This window comes from Choloepus didactylus, chromosome 5 (genome assembly GCF_015220235.1).
Source record: "Choloepus didactylus isolate mChoDid1 chromosome 5, mChoDid1.pri, whole genome shotgun sequence".
NCBI classification, from domain to species: domain Eukaryota; kingdom Metazoa; phylum Chordata; class Mammalia; order Pilosa; family Megalonychidae; genus Choloepus; species Choloepus didactylus.
In genome coordinates, this window is record NC_051311.1 from 110213451 (window position 1) to 110235607 (window position 22157).

A 22157-nucleotide genomic window follows, 5' to 3' on the forward strand; every position below is an offset into this window, starting at 1 on the left:
CCATTCACTTTCAATCTATTTGCATCTTTGGGTCTAAGATGAGTCTCTTTTAAACAACATATGGTTGAGTCATGCTTTTTTTATCCATTCTGCCAATCTGCGTCTCTTGATTGGGTGGGTTTAAACCATTAACATTCAGAGTTACTATGTAAAGGCAGTACCTACTTCAGCCATTTTGTCCTTTGGATTTTACGTGTCATATCTTTATAAATTGTCTCTCTTTTCCTTCATTGCAAACTCCCGTTCTATATAATTGATCTTTTGCATTGTATCTGACATCCCTTTCTCATTTCTGTTTATGTGTATTTTAAAAAATGCTTTCTTGTATAGATTAGAATGAAATAGTAACACTTCTTAAAGTAATTTGGGTGGAGAATAAAAATATATATTTGGGGCCCCCATGAAGAGCTGGGGGAGGATGCAGAGGTGTTGGATTTTCTCACCTCGATTGTTGCTGATGTTTTCACAAACATTGGGGACTGACTGCTTGGTGTGCTGAGCCCTCTGTCTTGGGGCTGGCTTCTGTGAAGCTGGTTGCTGCAAGGAGGAGCTAAACCTGCTTATAATTGTGCCTAAGAGTGTCCTCCTGAGTGCCTCTTTGTTGCTCAGATGTGGCCCTCTCTCTCTAAGTCATCTTGGTGAGTGATCTCGCTGCCCTCCCCACTACGTGGGACCTGACTTTCAGGGGTGTAAATCTTCCTGGCAGTGCAGGATATGACTCCAGGTCCTGAATCTGGACCTGGTATCGAGGGATTGAGAACATCTTCTTGACCAAAAGGGGGATGCGAAATGAAACGAAGTAAAGCTTCGGTGGGTGAGAGATTTGAAATGGAGTCGAGAGGTCACTCTGGTGGACATTCTTATGCACTATATAGATAACACTTTTTAGATCTTAATATATTGGAATAGCTAGAAGTAAATACCTGAAACTACCGAACTCCAACCCAGTAGCCTTGAATCTTGAAGTGATTGTAAAACAATGTAGCTTACAAGGGGTGACAGTACGATTGTGAAAACCTTGTGGGTTGCACTCCCTTTATCCAGTTTATGACTGGATGAGTAGAAAATGGGGACAAAACCTAAATGAAAAATAGGGTGGGATGGGGGGTGATTTGGCTGTTCTTTTTTATTTTTATTTTATTTTTTCTTATTCTGATTCTTTCTGGTGTAAGGAAAATGTTCAAAAAGAGATTGGGGTGATGAATGCATAGCTATCTGATCGTACTGTGAACAGCTGATTGTACACCATGGATGACTGTATGGTATGTGAATAAATCTCAATAAAACTGAATTTTAAAAAAATGCTTTCTTTATGGTTACCCTGGGGTTTATATTACACAACCTACATCTATAACCTACTAATTTGAAGGGATACCAAGTTAACTTCAATAGCATACATGTTCTCTGCTCTCATATCCCTCTGTTTCCTCTCTTTATGTTGTTTTTGTATCATTTTATCCCTTTACATTTTGCAAGTGCATTATCAGGAAATATGCTGTTTCCTTGTTCAATTGTGTTCTGACTCTTATAGGAATTAAAGAGTAGAGTTGTGTATTGAGGTTACAGCTCTGTTGGGTTTTGCATTTACCCTTTTAGTTACCTGTACTAATAATTTTCATTTCTTCTCACTACTCCAAGCCACTCTCTCTGTCTTTTCCTTTTACCCTCCAAAAACTACCTTTAATTACTCTTGTAGTGTAGGTCTCTTGTTGATGAACTATCTTGGTTTCTGTTTATCTGTGAATATGTTATACTCTCCCTCATTTTTGAAGGACAGTTTTTCCAGGTAAATAATTTCTAACTGTAGTTTTTCTCTTTCAGTACCATAAATGTATCATATCACTGCCTTCTCACTTCCATGGTTTCCGGTAAGAAATCATTACTTAGTCTTATTGAATGTCCCTTGTATGTGATGAATCACTTTTCTCTTAATGCAGTCAGAATTCTCTCCTACCTTTGGCGTTTGGTATTTTGATTAGTGTGTGTGTCTTGGAATAGGTCTATTAGGATTTACTCTGTTTGGGGTAAATTGTACTTCTTGAACATGTACATTTATGGCTTTCATAAGAGTTAGGAAATTTTTTGCCATTATTTCCTCCACTATTCTTTCTGTCCCCTTTGTCTTTTCTTCTCCTTTTGGGACACTCATGATACATATGTTTGTGTGATTCATGCTGTCACTCAATTCCCTGAGACACTTCTCATTTTATTCTATTCTTTTCTCTGTCTATTCTTCCAACTGTTTGATTTCAATAGTCTTGTCTTCTAGTTTGCTGATTCTTTCTTCTGCCTGTTTAAATCTCCCATTGTATGCCTCTAGTGTATTCTTTTTTTTTAATCTTCATTTTATTGAGATATATTCACGTACCACGCAGTCATACAAAACAAATCGTACATTCGATTGTTCACAGTACCATTACATAGTTGTACATTCATCACCTAAATCAATCCCTGACACCTTCATTAGCACACACACAAAAATAACAAGAATAATAATTAAAGTGAAAAAGAGCAATTGAAGTAAAAAAGAACACTGGGTACCTTTGTCTGTTTGTTTGTTTGTTTCCTTCCCCTATTTTTCTACTCATCCATCCATAAACTAGACAAAGTGGAGTGTGGTCCTTATGGCTTTCCCAATCCCATTGTCACCCCTCATAAGCTACATTTTTATACAATTGTCTTCAAGATTCATGGGTTCTGGGTTGTAGTTTGATAGTTTCAGGTATCCACCACCAGCTACTCCAATTCTTTAGAACATAAAAAGGGTTGTCTAAATTGCGCGTAAGAGTGCCCACCAGAGTGACCTCTCGGCTCCTTTTGGAATCTCTCTGCCACTGAAGCTTATTTCATTTCCTTTCACATCCCCCTTTTGGTCAAGAAGGTGTTCTCCGTCCCACGATGCCAGGTCTACATTCCTCCCTGGGAGTCATATTCCACATTGCCAGGGAGATTCACTCCCCTGGGTGTCTAATCGCATGTAGTGGGGAGGGCAGTGATTTCACCTTTCAAGTTGACTTAGGTAGAGAGAGAGGGCCACATCTGAGCAACAAAGAGGCATTTGGGAGGAGGCTCTTAGGCACAATTATAGGGAGGCCTAGCCTCTCCTTTGCAGCAACCGTCTTGTCTTCTAGTTTGCTGATTCTTTCTTCTGCCTGTTTAAATCTCCCATTGTATGCCTCTAGTGTATTCTTAATTTTTAATATTGTGACTCTCATCCCCATAATCTGTTTTGTTTCTTTTTATACTTTCAAATTCTTCTTTATGTTCACCCACTGTCTTCTTAATATCCTGTATGTTTTTAGCCACATTTTCCTTCATCTCCTTGAATTGATTTGAACATATTTGGTTAGTTGTTCCAATTTCTGAGTCTTCTCTGAAGTTTTAATTTGTTCCCTTGAGTTAACCGTATCTTACTGTTTCTTAGTATGGCATGTAGTTTTTTGTTAATGTCTAGGCGTCTGATTGTCTTGATGATTTAACTATGAAGGTCAGTTTCTCCTCTTGTCTGATTTTTATTGTTGACTGGCTTTGTGTTAAGGCTCTTCTTTGATATTTAGTCCAACTTATTCTACACCTTTAGCATAGCCCAAGTTTAACTGATCATGTTTTCTCAGCTCTTCATCTGATTCTTCCCCTGGATATTGTGGTACAATTTTTAAGTTTGCACTTTTTGTGTAATTGTTTCATCTCCACAAGAAAGCTTCCTTTCCTCTTTTCCTTTTCCTGGAATCTTGATATCTTCTGTTTGGTTTTTTTTGCAGAATTTTCCCCCCAGCTCCTATGATTTGTTTAAATTTTCTTCCTTACTCAGTGCCTCATTTTCCTTACACTTTTCAGTTCTCCTGCCTTACAGCATTTAAGTTTAATCTCCTCTTTTTTTTCTTTTTGAGAATTTCTGCCTCTTGTTTCTTCCCTGTTAGGTGTCCTGTCCTGGGGAGCTAGATGGGGTCAATCCAGGAGAGTGGGTCCTTGGTTTTGCATTTAGGTTGTCCAATTGACAGTAACTGGATTGAGTGAGTGCACCACTACTACAGTCTCCACCACCACCCCCTTCTCTCTCTTCTCCTGGGGGTCCTTTTCTATGAACCATTCCTCAGCAGCTTGTGTTCCACCCTGGGTCCTTGTGCCTCAATATGCATGTGGTTCTAATTCATTGCTGTGAGTGGTTTTATAGTCTTTGTACCTGGTGGGAGGGATCCAGGCCACTGATTCTCATCAACCCCAAAGCTGCATGGGGTTGAATAAGGGAGAGGGAGGAGGACTAGTAATACAAGACAGAAGTTCCCTACCTGATATTTTTCTTTTTCTTTGATTCAGCATTTTTGGAGTGTTTCTTCGGTCTCTACCATTCTCCAGATTTCTAAGCAAGATGTGATTTGTCTTTTTATTGCTGAATCTCTGGGAATGTTTTTTCAGTGGATGTCTTATGTCTCCATGTTGGTGATATCCCATCTTAACTTGAATCACTTTTAAATTTTTTAAGATTTCTTTTATATCAAGAATATGCTCAATCTTGATAAAAGTTCCTTGTGAACTGGAAAAGATTGTGCATTCTGCCTTTATTTATTAGAGTGTTCTCTAATGTTGATTAGGCTAATTTGGTTCATAGTGTTGTTCAAGTTATTCTTACTGATTTTCTCTCTTGTTCTATCAATTATTTAAAGAGGGCTATTGAAATTTCAGACTATATTGCAGAATGTCCCTATTTCTTCTTGTGTTTCTATCCATTTTGCTTCATGTGTTTTGAAACTCTTTTGTTAGTCGCATAAACTGTTATGACCTTTTGATGAATTGATTCCTTTATCACTCTGAAATGACCTTATTTCTTAGAATATTCTTTGCTCTAAAATTGACTTTGTCTAATATTAGTATAGACACTCCACCTTTCTTTTCATTATGTTAGTATGATATAACTTTTCCCCATCATTTTGCTGTTAATCTATTTGTGTCTTCTTATTTAGAGTGGGTTTCTTGTAGGTAGCATATGGTTTGGTCTTGCCTGTTAATTTAATCTGGAAATCTCTGCCTTTTCATTGGGGTGTTTAGACCATTTATAATTAATGTAATTATTGATATTGGTTGGATTGCTATTTTCTTTCTTTCCCACCCATTCTTTGTTATATTTTCCCTCTTTTTCCGACTTTTTACTTTTTTTTTTTTTTTTTGGATTAATTGAGTCATTTTTTAAAAATGATTCTTTGGATTCTCAGATGTAACTCTTTGCTTTGTTATTTTAGTGATTCATCTACTGACCACTACTCTGCAGAATGTTTAGGGAAACCCTCTGCATGTCACTGGAATTCTCTTTCTGTGCAACTCTTTCCTCTCCAGTATTCTTCCTTGATAACTCTAACCATCTTCATCTCTCTGGATCCTCAGCATTGCCTCTTTAACTCAGGGAGCCTACTGTGCTCTGCATGAGTTCCTCCCTTTCCTTTGACATGGCCTCAAAATCTCTCAAGGCAGTAAGCTGAGGTAATAGTAAGGATCAGTTTGCCTTTCTCTGATTTCTCAGGAATCACTGCCCTTCATTGTCTGGTGATGTCCAATATCTGGAAATCCATTGTTTCATATCTCTATCTCTTTCTCTAGTTTATCATCTGTATCTATATATATCATCTATATCTGTTTCTTATATATAGTTTTGTAGTCAGTTAGTTTACTTATTTACTTATTTGGTTGTTTCAGGTGGAAGAGTGAATCAGGACCTTGTTACTTCAACTTGGACCGGTTCTGCACTACCCTTGATTTTAGAACATTATATATTTTCCTTTTCTAATTAGAGAAGAGTTAGAGATGAATTCTTGATCTTCTACATAAGTGGTATGTTCATTTTGGATAGTGTTGAAAGTTATTGCAAAGAGGGTGTTGGCCAATATGAGTGTTTGTGACAGCATATTCTTTAAAGCTATGTTTCAGACTCATCTTCCTTATTCAGATGATGCAGGAAGAATTTGGTCAAGTTAGCATTCTACAATGTTGCCAGATAGGTGAGCCTCTCTTCACTTTATTACCCTAGTGGCCCCAGGAAGACCTCCACAACTGAAGAGGGGGTCCTCTGGTAACAGATTAGAATTGAATATGCCACGGAGAAGGAGTTATTCAGTCTACAAGCTTGTGTCTGGGCCAATTTTCTGTACAGAGAGATCCTGGATCCCAGGGATGGGTCAGTTTGGGGATTTAAAAAATTTTATGTAAAAAGAACTTATTAGATCATCATGCACATTATTTTTCCTTTAAGCAGGTGGTCTAAAACTTACTTGCAAAGTTTGATTCGATTTAAGGTGGTTTTTTTTTTCTGAGTACATGTTTGTAATCTTTTCATATAACACAATGCAGAGATAAGGATCAGAGATAAGGATACCTACTACATATGTATCACAGAATAGGTTTCATCCTATAGTGTATATACTGGGTTGTATCATCTCATAGAATTGGCAAGGTTATGGTTGTTGGCTGGTAGGGGTGCTGTTGTAGTGTATTAGATAATAAGGTCTATATAAAGAATGCAAGAAAAACTTTAATGCTAAGAAATAAAGGAAAATAAGGGAATACAGAGACTTTGAAGGATATAATATTCTGTGAGGATCTGTAGAAATGGTTGATGACAATGAAGAAATAGAAAGAGCCACAATTTATAAATGATAAATTATAATCATTATAATTTAGGGACAAAATGATGTTTATTGACTATAATAGGAAATGAGTACAACTGTAGAAGTGTGGCAAAGTAAAAAGATCTGGATTGCTGATTTTCATCATGAGGGTCTGGCAGGACACTGTGGCAGACTTGCTGTTTTCTCTAGGAGCTGCCTTACTGCTCCCCTTTCCTGTTGTCTCATAAGAGACAAAGGGTCCAAGAAGACCCAGGTGTGGACGTATGATAAGTGACTACTTGAATAGATGATGGAGAAGACTTTTGATCCTTTAGTTAGTCTTTAAAAAGTACACAAAACTCATAGCCAAGATAATTTCCTGGAATGGCATTATTCAGTTCTGTTTCTTTTGTGGTTTGACTTAATAGTCAAAAGCACCTCTTCCCACCTTCAAATCAGGTATTCGTGAAACAAAGGAGGATAAAGTTTCAACTATTTTTGTAACTCATTTTATTTCTTTAATTCAGGTCTAGGAAAGGAAACTTAAATCAGGTCTAGGAAACTTACTGCTTTTTTTAGAGTCATTGAGATTTCAGTTATTTAAGAATATTGTCTCTGCAGTTGGTACGGTTAGTTTATACTTGGCATAATTCAATAAATATAAAATGGAGCCCTTTCTTTATCCTTTATTTATCTTGATGCTGAGGCTAATGTAATGAAAGATTGACAAGAGTAGAATCGGCATGTGACTGTCACTTGGTCACTTGTGGTTGCTGTACCATTTGTATCAGTTAGGAATTATGTACAGGTGCATGTAACAGAAACCTTACCACAGTGGTTTAAACAAACATGATTCATTTTGCCTCATATCAAAACAGAAGACATTCCAGGACTCTAAGATCTTATTCTTGTCTCAGATTTTTTCTTTTTTGACTCCACAATTTCTGGCTTTGACTCTTACCTCATGGTTACCTCCTGGTTGGAAAATGGTTCCAGTTTCTTTTCTGTTTCCAGGTAGAAAGAAAGCAGCAGCAATGAGGAGGAAGGAGGGGTATCTAAATCAAGAAAGCAAAACTTACCTAGAAAGTCTCAGCAATCTTCTGCTTACATCCTATTGGCTAGAACTGTGCTACATGGCCACCATAACCAAATACTAAAGACTGGAGAATAGTTTTTCAATTGAGCACATTACTGCCATGAACAAACACTGAGTTTTATCAATAAGGAAGAGGGGAGAATGGAAATAGGGTAGGCGACTGGTAGTGTCTGCCACACTGTTTAGTGAGGACAGAAACGGTTGGGACAGTTAACTATTGCTTTTCAAAGCAGTGGCATGTGATGTATTATAAAAATGGAAGTTAATATTATTGGCCTAAAACCCACAAAGCTCATTCACAAACTCAGATGAACCTAATTTCTGTTGTAAGCTCCATTCAGCCAGGTTCCTAAAATTAAATCTCAGCCAATTCAATGTCAGCTTTTATTTCTTCTGAATTACATCTAAGTTCAGAGGGGCTCACACAACCTGTGGTTGGTAGGTGGTCTTCCTCTGTCCTTGCTGGCATCAACAGAGATGTACATTATCTCATCTGATTGTTGATGGTGGGATTATCACTCCTTTTATCCCTAGTTAGCTCCAGGGTTGTCTCTCTCTCTCTCTTAGCCACTTTTATACATCTTAGGCACAGAGGAAATATTTGCCTGATCCCACATTACTCTGTGGCTGTGGAAAACTTGGTGGGGATGACTAAGGCTTCTTCACTTCTGTGCCACTCTCAGGGAACACAAGACACATTCTGTTCTGCCTTTCCTTCCCACCTTACAGAAAGACCCATCTGCCTGAACACGCTGCACAGTGCTTCTGCTCCACTTCTCTGAGCTGCATTATGGAACCACCATTGACCTGAGCTCTTTCTGGGAGGTGAGGCATGAGTTTACTCTGCTTTTGGACCTCCCAAACATACCTGAGGTTTCAGCATGTCTTTCCTGCCCCTGCCCCTGCCCCAACCTCAAGGTTTAGGCTAGAGTGAGAGGTTATAAGGACCTCTTCTTGAGGAAGCACTAGTGTCTAAGTTGTCTCTTCTTCCACTCTCGTTCTTTCCAAACCCATCCAAGGGAATCATTATTGTGTATGTGAGTGTGTGAGAGAGAGAGAGTGTGTGTGTGTGTGTGCTGTTACTCCTCAAGAGTTCTTGAAAATCTTTTTATCTTTGACTGAGCCTAATTTTTTGAATCTCAAAAGGCAAGAATTGTTTTGCTTTATTTTCTTTCTTCTCTCTTTCCCCTCAAGTAATGAATTGGGAGATAGCCAAGGGGTTGAAAGAATTGTGTATGTTTAGGAGAAGGGTAAGTGGGGGTGTGGTACAAATATGTACCTTCTACATAAGTATTTTTGATACCTAGATGAGATAAGAGGCACTCTGGTGTGGATCTCTGAGTTTGAGTTCAATAAGCTGAGGAGGTGCTTTCTCTTCCACATTCATCCTATTTAAATTTCTACTTTCACAGTGAAGAAATAATTCAGAAAATTCATAAGAGTAGATAGAATTTAAACAGACTTTATTGACCTATAATTACTTATGGTATGACTAATGGATACCAATCGAAACTTTATTAAACATTAGTCTGAAATGTATATTAATATTAACTGATTTATTCTACTGTGTGCCAGGCTCTGTGTATATATACATTTTGTGCCCTGAAAAGGTTTATAATTCAATCAGAGAGAAAAAAGCAAAATGATCAGAATGTCAGCAAAATGCTATGGCAATAAAGAGAAGGGATAATGTCAGAGAGAGATACAAATAAATGTATTTGAACTAATATAGCTTCTTAAATTACTTCTATATCATATGCCAGAGGGCCTTCAATGGAAAATCCTAGGTAGAAGGAAACTCGTTCTATGTTCCTACCACTTCTGAGTGGACCTGAATAAACAGATATCACTGGTATTTTTATTTTTACCTCTGTTCCATATTCTATAGAGATCAGCTTGCCTTCAGCCTGACCAATTAGACGACGCAGGAGGTCTTTGACTTCTTTTTTTTTCCACACATCTCCACTCTGCCATAGTGAATTTGTATTTTGTACTTTACTGAAGTACTGCTCTATCTCAGCCTTATGAACAAAACTGTTGAGACCCCTCCTGTTCCCTAGATAGAAAAGTGTGCTTGCCTGCTTGGACCGGCACATGCGCTTGTACTGTCCCCTGAAGGATCGATTTAAGGACAAAACATACTTTTCCATTAGTGTGGAATCTTGATCTAGCTCTTGATTTTCTGGCCAGAACAACAGGCAGGCTAAGAAATATGGATATGAAAATGGGTGATTTAGTCCCACAAGTTGCAAGACTTCTCGGAGCTGTTTTTTCAATGTGTTAAGTGGTTGAATGGACTTGGAGTTGGGTTTTAGACAACTGAGAATAATATTTGCCAAAATGAAATTTTGTTTCTCATTTGTCAGCCTTTTATGTGGATTTTGCTGTAATAGGAAGATGTATTTGTTCACTATATTTTCCATTATGGCTGCAGCCTCTTTGTGCTTTGGATTAAGATATTCTAGGAGTCCAGAAAACCTATCTGCCCTCAAAGCTTCTAGACTTTTTCTGCAATTCTCCTCCTGGAGTAACGGACTGTCTTTGCTTTGTAATGGATCTGAATCCGAGTGGCAGAAAAGTTCCGTGTATTTCCTGAAACAGCGACTGACTTTCTTGCTTAGTATGACTTCTGCCATTTCTTTTTGGATATTCCTTGTTTTCAGAAGAACCATATAATCAACAAAAAAGTCAAAGCATCTTTTCAAATCCGAGTGTAAGTTTTGTAGGTGGGATGTGAAATTCTTAAGAGCCAAAAAATATTCATTTTTTGGATGAGCAGAAATATTCCCCTCTCCTGATAAAAATTGTACCATAGGTTTTTTGGATAATTCATTGTCTTTGTGGAAAAATGGAGTGAGCTGAAGAATCTGGATAGTGTAAAGACCAACTTCTATTTCACCCAAGAAGCCAGCTGTATTGTACATGTCATATTTTCTTTGGGACTTCTGTGGTGACCAGGCTTCTGTTTCATACTTTTTACTCTCAGTTTGCTGTTGGGACTCTTTGAAAGCTCTTGAGGCTTTTTCAGCTGCATCTAGTAAATGTGTTAGATCATTAACAGTGATGTCCTTAGAGTTTTTGTTTTCATCAAGCCACCATTTTATTTTACTTTTGTAGACCTGACCAAGTGTATCAGAGATATAGGAATTTTTAGGTGCTATCCTTTTGGCCTGATTTGCCCAATCAAGAGCAGTGTTAAAGTTCTTTTCTTTAATATAGAAATGTCTTGCTAAGGCTTGGCAGATGAATGCATTTTGTGGGAATCGAGTACTTCCTACAGTCAAGACCTTTTCAATGTCTTTGTTCTGTAAAGTTTCAATCATTGGGGAAAACAAAGTGTCTGTTTCATCTCCATACTCCTTGCGCTGTCTCGTAAGCAGAAGTGTTTGTACATCATGGAGAAATTTGTCTCTGCCCATTCCAGAAACATAGAATAAATTCTCCTGTAATATATTCAAGGCAATCTGACTTTTATCCAAGTGGTAGCTTTTTTCCAGTTCTTTTAGACAGCACATGGCAATCAGAGGGTGAATGATACGCACACCTGTGTATCTTCCATATTCCTGGACTTCTGTTTTTATTAGAAGTGTAGAGTAGGTTCTCATCTTGTCTTCTAGCCTTTCAGGTTCCCAAGGGGTCTTAGTGTTCATTATTCCCAAAAATATTTCACACTGTGACACTGAAATTGTAGAGTCAGTAACATAAGAGTTGAGTAGAGCCAAGAAAGAAATGAGCTGTGCTTCCTTGCTGCCAACACTCAGTCCTTTCAGGATGTTCCTGACGACATTTTCTATGTATGTTTCATCAAAATTGCTTTTCAAGATCATGAAGGAATAAAAGTTTTCACAGTTCTTGTGCTGCTTTTCAATTTCCTCTAGTTTGGCCTCAAAAGCTCTTTGTTCCTTGGAAGAAAGTTGGTATTTTAGTGCAATGCTGTCTGATAATTTTGCATTTTCATCAGGATTCTGAGATCTCATGCAGTTTAAGATAATTACAAATGTTTTTTCATATTGCAAACCCTCCTCTGCTAAAATGTGATGGATGGCATTCTGTAGAAGGAGGATGTTTTCCTGTTCTTCAAAATCATCCACAAGGAGAAGTACAGGGATGTAATCCAGATGGCTGTTTGCACCATAGGTGATCAAATTGGTCACTTGTTTTGCAATTTCTGCAAAATCAGTTGTTTTGTTTTTTAACACAGCACATCTAAATTTTTTCTTTAGGTCCCAGAGAACATGCATGGCCAACGTAGTCCCTCCACAGCCTGGATGATGATAAAGATTGATGATTTTTGCAAAGATCGGTTTAGGAGACTCTGCCCAGCACGTTATCAATTCTTTGAGGTGTTCATAGCTGTCCCTTTTGACAAAAGCTGAAGAATAGTTTTCAGAAGAAAAATAGAAGTTCCACCAGGATACTTTGCCACCTCGATAAAAGTGTTCTTCTTTTGATTTCTTAAATTCTAGGAATTTGGATTGATCTTTCTCTATGTCTGTGTCTCTACACTCATTTTCACAGAGGATTTCCAGTGCAGTCAAGATCTCCTCATCCTTTTTCTTTAGGATAACAGAAGAAGATCCACGGGAGGGCAAAAACCTTCTTGATGACTGAATAGTCGATTTCAGTTTAAGGATGGTACTGTTTATCAATTTTAAATTTAAAGTGGAAATGCTATGGTTTGTTAATTCATCTCCCATTGTCAATCTTGTTTGTAGTAGGTCTTTCCAACGCTGATAAATCTGTGACTTTACACATATACACAATATATTTTCCATTCCTTTGAGAGCTTGGTAGAAAGCACAGATAGTTTCAATGAGTGGATCTCCTGGACTTTCCACTGAAGTGAGTAACAGAAATACCACCAGAAATTTCCCTCTTGCCATGATGTTTTCATCTGTGAGAAATAAAATCAGTTTCCTGACTTCAGAAGCTCTTTCCCTCTGCCATAAATGTGGTTCTAGTGGTTTATATGCCTCATTTCCCAGGTCTGTTCTTCCATTGCAGAAGATCCAGCTGGGCTGCTGGTAAAGATTCAGAGTAGATATCTTCTCCCTAATGGTAGTTGTCTTATCTTCATACTGATTTGGAAAATGAAGGTTTGCTACTCGGCTTTCTTGGTAGGCATTCACCACCCCATTACTGTTAGAATCAGGATCAAACTCCAGCACAGCAAACCATTTAATTTCCTTTAGGAATTCTAAGTGTTCTATTTGTTCTGGATTGCATTTATTTGTTACAAGAATGTACCAGTCATAGTATGAATTGTCTAGTGAGTCTCTGTTTCCTATGAGAAGTTTAACCAGCTTTGGTCCTTCACTCTCTATCTTACTTGCAGTCACTCTATATTCTTCTTCAGCTTCTTTTCTACGTGCTACCAATGACTTGAAATTTTGCATAAATGCTTTGAAATCTGCATCCCTTTGCCTGACATTGGCCAGGATGTCCTTGGAACTAGCTCCATCTCTCACAAACAGTGAGCTATCTTGGCTTTGTTTCCATGTTTCATCTTTAAAATTTTGCATCTTAATGTAGAAATACTTTTCTTTACATATAGAGTGTTTTGGAATAACATCTACTTCAATGACAAATCTGTCAGATAGTGTATTGTTCTGCAATAGGACTTCCACAAATCTTGGCTCCCGAATACACTTCTTGGCTTCATAAATCTCACTTTCTTCAAAATACTGTTTGATCATTAGATTGAAGTGGTCAATGAAGGCCTCCTTATTGGTGACTGTCACACCGACAATTTCTCCATGGGGTTTGTCCTTGACTCCAAAATGGATGGTGCCGTTGGTGCGTGAATTCATACAAGCTGATGCAAATCGGAAAACTTCATTGCTAAATTTCATCTTAATGTCCTTTTCTGTGGCCATTTCTGTATTTGTGAGGGCTTTGAACTCATGTATTGGGTCAATGAAATTGAGCGTTCCTGTTTCAGATGGAAGTATATAATGTTCTGTGTAACGTTGGCCCTCATGGTACCGATCAAAAGGATATGGCATGCAAGTCAGTCGTTCAGTTTTTAGCTTATTCTTTTTTTCTACTTTAGTGGGTGCTACTTCATTTAATGCATTTTCTTTCTTAAGAATCAATTCTTGTTCTTTGGCACCTCCAATCTCAGTGAGAACATGATCAACATTGGATGACACTGATTTTTCCTTTTCTTTTTTTGTCTGCGGTGGCTTCTTTTGTTGTTCATTTTTAGGGGTCTTTTTATGATCTAATGGTCCAGAATCCTGACTGTGACTTTTAGGAGAACTGTTATTCAATTTGTTACACATACGTTTTATCAAAAGTGCTGGACCCCTTGGAAGCCCCATTTCTATAAGGTCCTTCTCAGTTAACTCTTGTAGGACTAATCCTGTCACTTCCTCATTGAGCAGAATTTGCCCATATCTATCATCAATCTTAAGGTCTTCAGTTACCCATTTTTTCACATGTTCTTTGGTCCAGTCTTTGGTAATTTCAGGTAGAATTACTTGTTCACTCATGTCGATGCTGTAATTTTCTTCCTTGGAGAAAAATAATAATTTAGTATTACATGTTATTGAAATCACATAGTGAATTATGTATATAATTTCATCTATATAGTGAATTATGTATATAATCTTACATAGAGAGAGAGACTTTTAAAACTGCTTGATACTTTAGTTGTTTTACAGTCCCCAATCAATGCCCTTGTTTTCTATGTGACTGTGATTCTGAAGTAGCTGCTAACCAGGATGACACATCTCTTTATCCTTATAATAATTTTCCATTTTAGGCTTAATTTAGTGAAAGTTGGGTTTTTGTACTTAAAACCAGAATCTTAAGTAACACAGATATTGGTTCTCATAGCGGAATATTGCAAATAAACTTTAAAATATGAAACTGGCTAGCTGAAGGTGGGTTGAGGAATGGGAAACCCCATTCCTAGCTAAGAAGCTGGCTATCTTTGCTACATAGTAACAAAGCAATGGCTAAATCATCACCTATTATCTTTTGGAACAAGCTCCTTGGCCAGGCAGGCTGGAACTTTGGGAGATTTTGTGGCAAAATGTCAGGATAATCAATTTGGTTGGCTAGTTCTTGCAGCTCTCAGAAGGTCTCAAAAGAGACTGTTTATAGTTCAGGTGGACCTGGTCTGCCTGAAATTAGGTAGGGGACATAGTACATGTTATTGTTTAGCCCATCTCAGCCTGATTTATTGACCTGAGACTGATGAAGGTCCTATAATTATGTACTTGGTTGAAATACAAAAGCTGAATATTCTGGATACTCTAGAACAGAGGTTCTCAATCTTGGCTGAACATTAGAAGCACCTGGGGGTTCCATGTCCCCAGACTCTGATTTAATTGATTGTGGGGGTGGGGGTGGGGTTTAGGCATTAGCTCTTTTTAAAATTTGCTGGGTGATTCTATTGTGTAGGTAAGGTCTAGAGCAATGGTTCTCAAAGTGTGCTCTCTGGACCAGCAGCATCAGCATCCCTTGAGAGCTTGCCAGAAATGTAAATTCTTAGGCCCCACCTTAGACTTGCTGAATCAGAATTTAAAAGATGAACCAATGAAATGGTTTAAGTAAAGAAAAAGGAAGGAGTGAAAGTAATATAAAGATACATAGACTAAAATCACTAAGGCATTAAGGATCAAATAAAACAGAAGTATCAAATTATAAAGAGAAGAAAATACAAACATTTTGAAAGATTTGTGATTTTTTTTATATGAAAGATTTAAGGAAACTGGGTTTCTAAAAATTTAACGTATAACCAGTCACAAAGTTGAGCAAACTGCAAATTTGACCCTTCTGGGTCTCGAGAGAGTCTTCTTAAAGTCAAACACTGAAGACCTCAACCAGCCCATCACAAGCAAAGAGATCCAATCAGTCATCAAAAATCTTCCCACAAATAAATGCCCAGGGCCAGATGGCTTCACAGGGGAATTCTACCAAACTTTCCAGAAAGAACTGACACCAATCTTACTCAAACTCTTTCAAAACATTGAAGAAAATGGAACACTACCTAACTCATTTTATGAAGCTAACATCAATCTAATACCAAAACCAGGCAAAGATGCTACAAAAAAGGAAAAGTACCGGCCAATCTCCCTAATGAATATAGATGCAAAAATCCTCAACAAAATACTTGCAAATCAAATCCAAAGACACATTAAAAAAATCATACACCATGACCAAGCGGGGTTTATTCCAGGCATGCAAGGATGGTTCAACATAAGAAAATCAATCAATGTATTACAACACATTAACAAGTCAAAAGGGAAAAATCAATTGATCATCTCAATAGATGCTGAAAAAGCATTTGACAAAATCCAACATCCGTTTTTGATAAAAACACTTCAAAAGGTAGGAATTGAAGGAAACTTCCTCAACATGATAAAGAGCATATATGAAAAACCCACAGCCAGCATAGTACTCAATGGTGAGAGACTGAAAGCCTTCCCTCTAAGATCAGGAACAAGACAAGGATGCCCGCTGTCACCACTGTTATTCAACATTGTGCTGGAAGTGCTAGCCAGGGCAATCCGGCAAGACAAAGAAATAAAAGGCATCCAAATTGGAAAAGAAGAAGTAAAACTGTCATTGTTTGCAGATGATATGATCTTATATCTAGAAAACCCTGAGAAATAGACGATACAGCTACTAGAGCTAATAAACAAATTTAGCAAAGTAGCGGGATACAAGGTTAATGCACATAAGTCAGTAATGTTTCTATATGCTAGAAATGAACAAACTGAAGATAGCAAAGTAGCGGGATACAAGGTTAATGCACATAAGTCAGTAATGTTTCTATATGCTAGAAATGAACAAACTGAAGATAGCAAAGTAGCGGGATACAAGGTTAATGCACATAAGTCAGTAATGTTTCTATATGCTAGAAATGAACAAACTGAAGAGACACTCAAGAAAAAGATACCATTTTCAATAGCAACTAAAAAAATCAAGTACCTAGGAATAAACTTAACCAAAGATGTAAAAGACCTATACAAAGAAAACTACATAACTCTACTAAAAGAAATAGAAGGGGACCTTAAAAGATGGAAAAATATTCCATGTTCATGGATAGGATGACTAAATGTCATTAAGATGTCAATTCTACCCAAACTCATCTACAGATTCAATGCAATCCCAATCAAAATTCCAACAACCTACTTTGCAGACTTGGAAAAGCTAGTTATCAAATTTATTTGGAAAGGGAAGATGCCTCGAATTGCTAAAGACACTCTAAAAAAGAAAAACGAAGTGGGAGGACTTACACTCCCTGACTTTGAAGCTTATTATAAAGCCACAGTTGCCAAAACAGCATGGTACTGGCACAAAGATAGACATATAGATCAATGGAATCGAACTGAGAATTCAGAGATAGACCCTCAGATCTATGGCCGACTGATCTTTGATAAGGCCCCCAAAGTCACTGAACTGTCATAATGGTCTTTTCAACAAATGGGGCTGGGAGAGTTGGATATCCATATCCAAAAGAATGAAAGAGGACCCCTACCTCACCCCCTACACAAAAATTAACTCAAAATGGACCAAAGATCTCAATATAAAAGAAAGTACCATAAAACTCCTAGAAGATAATGTAGGAAAACATCTTCAAGACCTTGTATTAGGCGGCCACTTCCTAGACTTTACACCCAAAGCACAAGCAACAAAAGAGAAAATAGATAAATGGGAACTCCTCAAGCTTAAAAGTTTCTGCACCTCAAAGGAATTTCTCAAAAAGGTAAAGAGGCAGCCAACTCAATGGGAAAAAATTTTTGGAAACCATGTATCTGACAAAAGACTGATATCTTGCATATATAAAGAAATCCTACAACTCAATGACAATAGTACAGACAGCCCAATTATAAAATGGGCAAAAGATATGAAAAGACAGTTCTCTGAAGAGGAAATACAAATGGCCAAGAAACACATGAAAAAATGTTCTGCTTCACTAGCTATTAGAGAGATGCAAATTAAGACCACAATGAGATACCATCTAACACCGGTTAGAATGGCTGCCATTAAACAAACAGGAAACTACAAATGCTGGAGGGGATGTGGAGAAATTGGAACTCTTATTCACTGTTGGTGGGACTGTATAATGGTTCAGCCACTCTGGAAGTCAGTCTGGCAGTTCCTTAGAAAACTAGATATCGAGCTACCATTCGATCCAGCGATTGCACTTCTCGGTATATACCCGGAAGATCGGAAAGCAGTGACACGAACAGATATCTGCATGCCAATGTTCATAGCAGCATTATTCACAATTGCCAAGAGATGGAAACAATCCAAATGTCCTTCAGCAGATGAGTGGATAAATAAAATGTGGTATATACACACGATGGAATATTACACGGCAGTAAGAAGGAACGATCTCGTGAAACATATGACAACATGGATGAACCTTGAAGACATAATGCTGAGCGAAATAAGCCAGGCACAAAAAGAGAAATATTATATGCTACCACTAATGTGAACTTTGAAAAATGTAAAACAAATGGTTTATAATGTAGAATGTAGGGGAACTAGCAATAGAGAGCAATTAAGGAAGGGGGAACAATAATCCAAGAAGAACAGATAAGCTCTTTAACGTTCTGGGGATGCCCAGGAATGACTATGGTCTGTTAATTTCTGATGGATATAGTAGGAACAAGTTCACAGAAATGTTGCTATATTATGTAACTTTCTTGGGGTAAAGTAGGAACATGTTGGAAGTTAAGCAGTTATCTTAGGTTAGTTGTCTTTTTCTTACTCCCTTGCTATGGTCTCTTTGAAATGTTCTTTTATTGTATGTTTGTTTTCTTTTTAACTTTTTTTTTCATACAGTTGATTTGAAAAAAGAAGGGAAAGTTAAAAAAAAAAAAAAGAAAAAAGACAAACAAGGAAAAAAAAAAAAAAAAAAAAAAAAAACGATGTAGTGCCCCCTTGAGGAGCCTGTGGAGAATGCAGGGGTATTCGCCTACCCCACCTCCATGGTTGCTAACATGACCACAGACATAGGGGACTGGTGGTTTGATGGGTTGAGCCCTCTACCACAGGTTTTACCCTTGGGAAGACGGTTGCTGCAAAGGAGAGGCTAGGCCTCCCTATGGTTGTGCCTAAGAGCCTCCTCCCGAATGCCTCTTTGTTGCTCAGATGTGGCCCTGTCTCTCTAGCTAAGCCAACTTGAAAGGTGAAATCACTGCCCTCCCCCCTACGTGGGATCAGACACCCAGGGGAGTGAATCTCCCTGGCAACGTGGAATATGACTCCCGGGGAGGAATGTAGACCCGGCATCGTGGGATGGAGAACATCTTCTTGACCAAAAGGGGGATGTGAAAGGAAATGAAATAAGCTTCAGTGGCAGAGAGATTCCAAAACGAGCCGAGAGATCACTCTGGTGGGCACTCTTACGCACACTTTAGACAACCTTTTTTAGGTTCTAAAGAATTGGGGTAGCTGGTGGTGGATACCTGAAACTATTAAACTACAGCCCAGAACCCATGAATCTCGAAGACAGTTGTATAAAAATGTAGCTTATGAGGGGTGACAGTGGGATTGGGAATGCCATAAGGACCAAACTCCACTTTGTCTAGTTTATGGATCGATGTGTAGAAAAGTAGGGGAAGCAAACAAACAGACAAAGGTACCTAGTGTTCTTTTTTACTTCAATTGCTCTTTTTCACTCTAATTATTATTCTTGTTATTTTTGTGTGTGTGCTAATGAAGGTGTCAGGGATTGATTTAGGTGATGAATGTACAACTATGTAATGGTACTGTAAACAATCGAAAGTACAATTTGTTTTGTATGACTGCGTGGTATGTGAATATATCTCAATAAAATGATGATTAAAAAAAAAAAAAAAAAAAAAAGTAGAAAAAAAAAATAAAAAATAAAAAAAAAAAAAAGAATTGGGGTAGCTGGTGGTGGATACCTGAAACTATCGAACTACAACCCAGAACCCATGAATCTCGAAGACAGTTGTATAAAAATGTAGCTTATGAGGGGTGACAACGGGATTGGGAAAGCCATAAGGACCACACTCCACTTTGTCTAGTTTATGGATGGATGAGTAGAAAAATAGGGGAAGTAAACAAACAGACAAAGGTACCCAGTGTTCTTTTTTACTTCAATTGCTCTTTTTCACTCTAATTATTATTCTTGTTATTTTTGTGTGTGTGCTAATGAAGGTGTCAGGGATTGATTTGGGTGATGAATGTACCACTATGTAATGGTACTGTAAACAATCGAAAGTACGATTTGTTTTGTATGACTGCGTGGTATGTGAATATATCTCAATAAAATGAAGATTAAAAAAAAAAAATGTCAAACACTGACAATGAGCTAAACTGAAGCTTTAGTCTACAGCCCTGAGCCTGTTGGTAGAAGCAGCCATGCTAAGCATTTTCTGGAAAGATCTCCAATACCATTCCCACACTAGAATGATTTACCTTGTCCATGAGCATGCAACCATTGGGCATAGCAGCTTCCACTTGCCTTGATAAAACTTTTCTTGGTTGCCTTAGTGTCTTTATTTACTATGTAGATAAAAGTGGTCTTAAAGGTCCCATAGGAACTTGTGCACATATTGTAACCAGATATAAGTATTATTTTACCTTAAATGGTGTCATTGATTCAGCAAATATTTATTGAGTCCCTATTATGCAGCAGTCATCATGCTTAAGAAAAACTGGTAATGAAAACAGACATGAAGTTCTTTCGTGAAGCCTATAGTAAAGTGGTGAAGATAAATAAAACAAACATATACACTCCAAAAAAGTTTGCAATGAAAAATTGTAATATATGATCTGTCATAGGAGTAGGATATAAGACACAAAAAGGGGCATAGGACTGGGACATGTGGGGAGGTGTGCAGTATCCCTAGGAAGAGAATGGGGACACTGGGCAGGTGATATAAAAGAGGAGGGGACTGCTGGAGAAGGGTGGGAGGCAGGTGGAGTGAGAAAGTTTTCGTGACAGAGTTAAGGAAATAAGGAATAAATAGTCTACCCGGTAGACCTTCCAAAGGCCTATATAGTGGGTCTAAGGAATTACAGGTATGTGATGCTCCAGCACTTGCTCCTGCTCCCAGGCCAGGGCACCGGGCCTACCAGAGGCATCTATTACACGGCAATAGCCGACTCCTCTAGTCTGGGAAATTGGGAGGCCCATCCCTCATCCTCTTCTTTCCTCTGCAGAGGTCCTAAGTGCCATCTTAGTCTAAGACTGAAGGAAGGGGCCCTGCCTCATTTGTTTACAAGCATTATATGGAGGTGATAATACAACTAGTTATAATAAACCTATTCCAGTGAAGGTTTTTTTGAAGTCATTTTGGAGAAAAGTCTGAATAGAAAGATATGACTATCATGTTATTTTATTACCTTAGTCTTAAAATATTCCATGTTTCGAGAATTTGCCGAACACTTGCTTTTTATACATTTTAATCCATTTTGATCCCCTTCTATAGGCAGCTGAAGAGAAAAGGGCACTCATGCCCTCAGACACTAATTTGTCATAATTACTTGTGGCTCCATAGACACAAAGATGATCCTTCTAATACCTTGTCCTCTCACCGGCTTGAAGGCTTCTCACCTAATGATCTAGACCATCATCATCTCCACTCACAAGCTCAATCATGTAATTTCAAACATCTCACTCTCACCACTGCCTCCTGCCCCTCAGGCTCACTACCTTTAGTACTCAAATGCTAATATTTCTTTAACACCAAGACCTTTAATCCATCCATCCTGCCACTTTCTCTATTTCTCACTTTCTCTTACACCCTTCATGTTCTCCCTTTCCCTCTTGACTGGCATAATGTTTTGTCATTTGTTATAGTCACTGGTTTTCTCCTCTCTTTCCCTTTGATACCACTCCTTTACCTAAAAACCACAATGCAGGTTAAATCCACCCCTCTGCTTACACTGCTCAGCAGAATGTGACTGGAGAAGGACCCTCGAGTACCTGACTGGTCTCACTTTAAAGGCGTGACTCCTATCCTCAAGTGGGCCATTAATGCTTCCAGCATCCATGCTGCATTTTCCTGCTTTTTCACTCTCTTACTGTCCTAAATGATTATTTCACATTATACCTCCCACATCTCCTTACCATCATTACTTTCAGCTATAACCTTGCTTCCTATTTAATCTGAGAAAAATGAAGCAATCAAAAGAGAGCTTCCCCAAGCTCCTAAAACTGTATCTACCCCCGGTCCTGCTTCTTGACTTCTCTTCTGTTGCTACATCTATATATTCTATCTTATTTTCTGTTACTGTACATGAACCCCACCCCACCCCCATGAGTGAGGCCATCCTTTCCACTTGTGCATTGAATCTCCCAGTCCCTCAGCTACTTAAGGAAGTCGCTGCAACAATTCTCTGCCCTCTATTGGGGTTCATCAGTCTTTTCTTTTCCATTGGATCTTTTCCTTTAGATGCAAAAATGTTTATCATTTTTTTTCATGTAAAACAACACTCTTGCCTCTACTACTGCTCCTGATTTCTGT

General features: G+C 38.1%; 2 protein-coding genes across 6 annotated transcripts in view; both read right to left on the minus strand.

Annotated features, from left to right (window-relative positions):
• The window catches only part of SAMD9 (sterile alpha motif domain containing 9), a 68185-nt gene that overhangs the window by 31014 nt on the left and 15014 nt on the right, over positions 1–22157 (minus strand).
• SAMD9L (sterile alpha motif domain containing 9 like) overlaps positions 6665–22157 on the minus strand; it is a 33975-nt gene continuing 18482 nt past the window's right edge. For all 5 annotated transcript variants that reach the window (XM_037836674.1, XM_037836676.1, XM_037836673.1 and 2 more), the window contains one exon: positions 6665–14207. In XM_037836674.1, coding sequence (XP_037692602.1) covers positions 9429–14186 — 4758 coding nt within the window. In that variant the 5' untranslated portion in view covers positions 14187–14207 and the 3' untranslated portion in view covers positions 6665–9428. The remainder of the gene's footprint in view (positions 14208–22157) is intronic.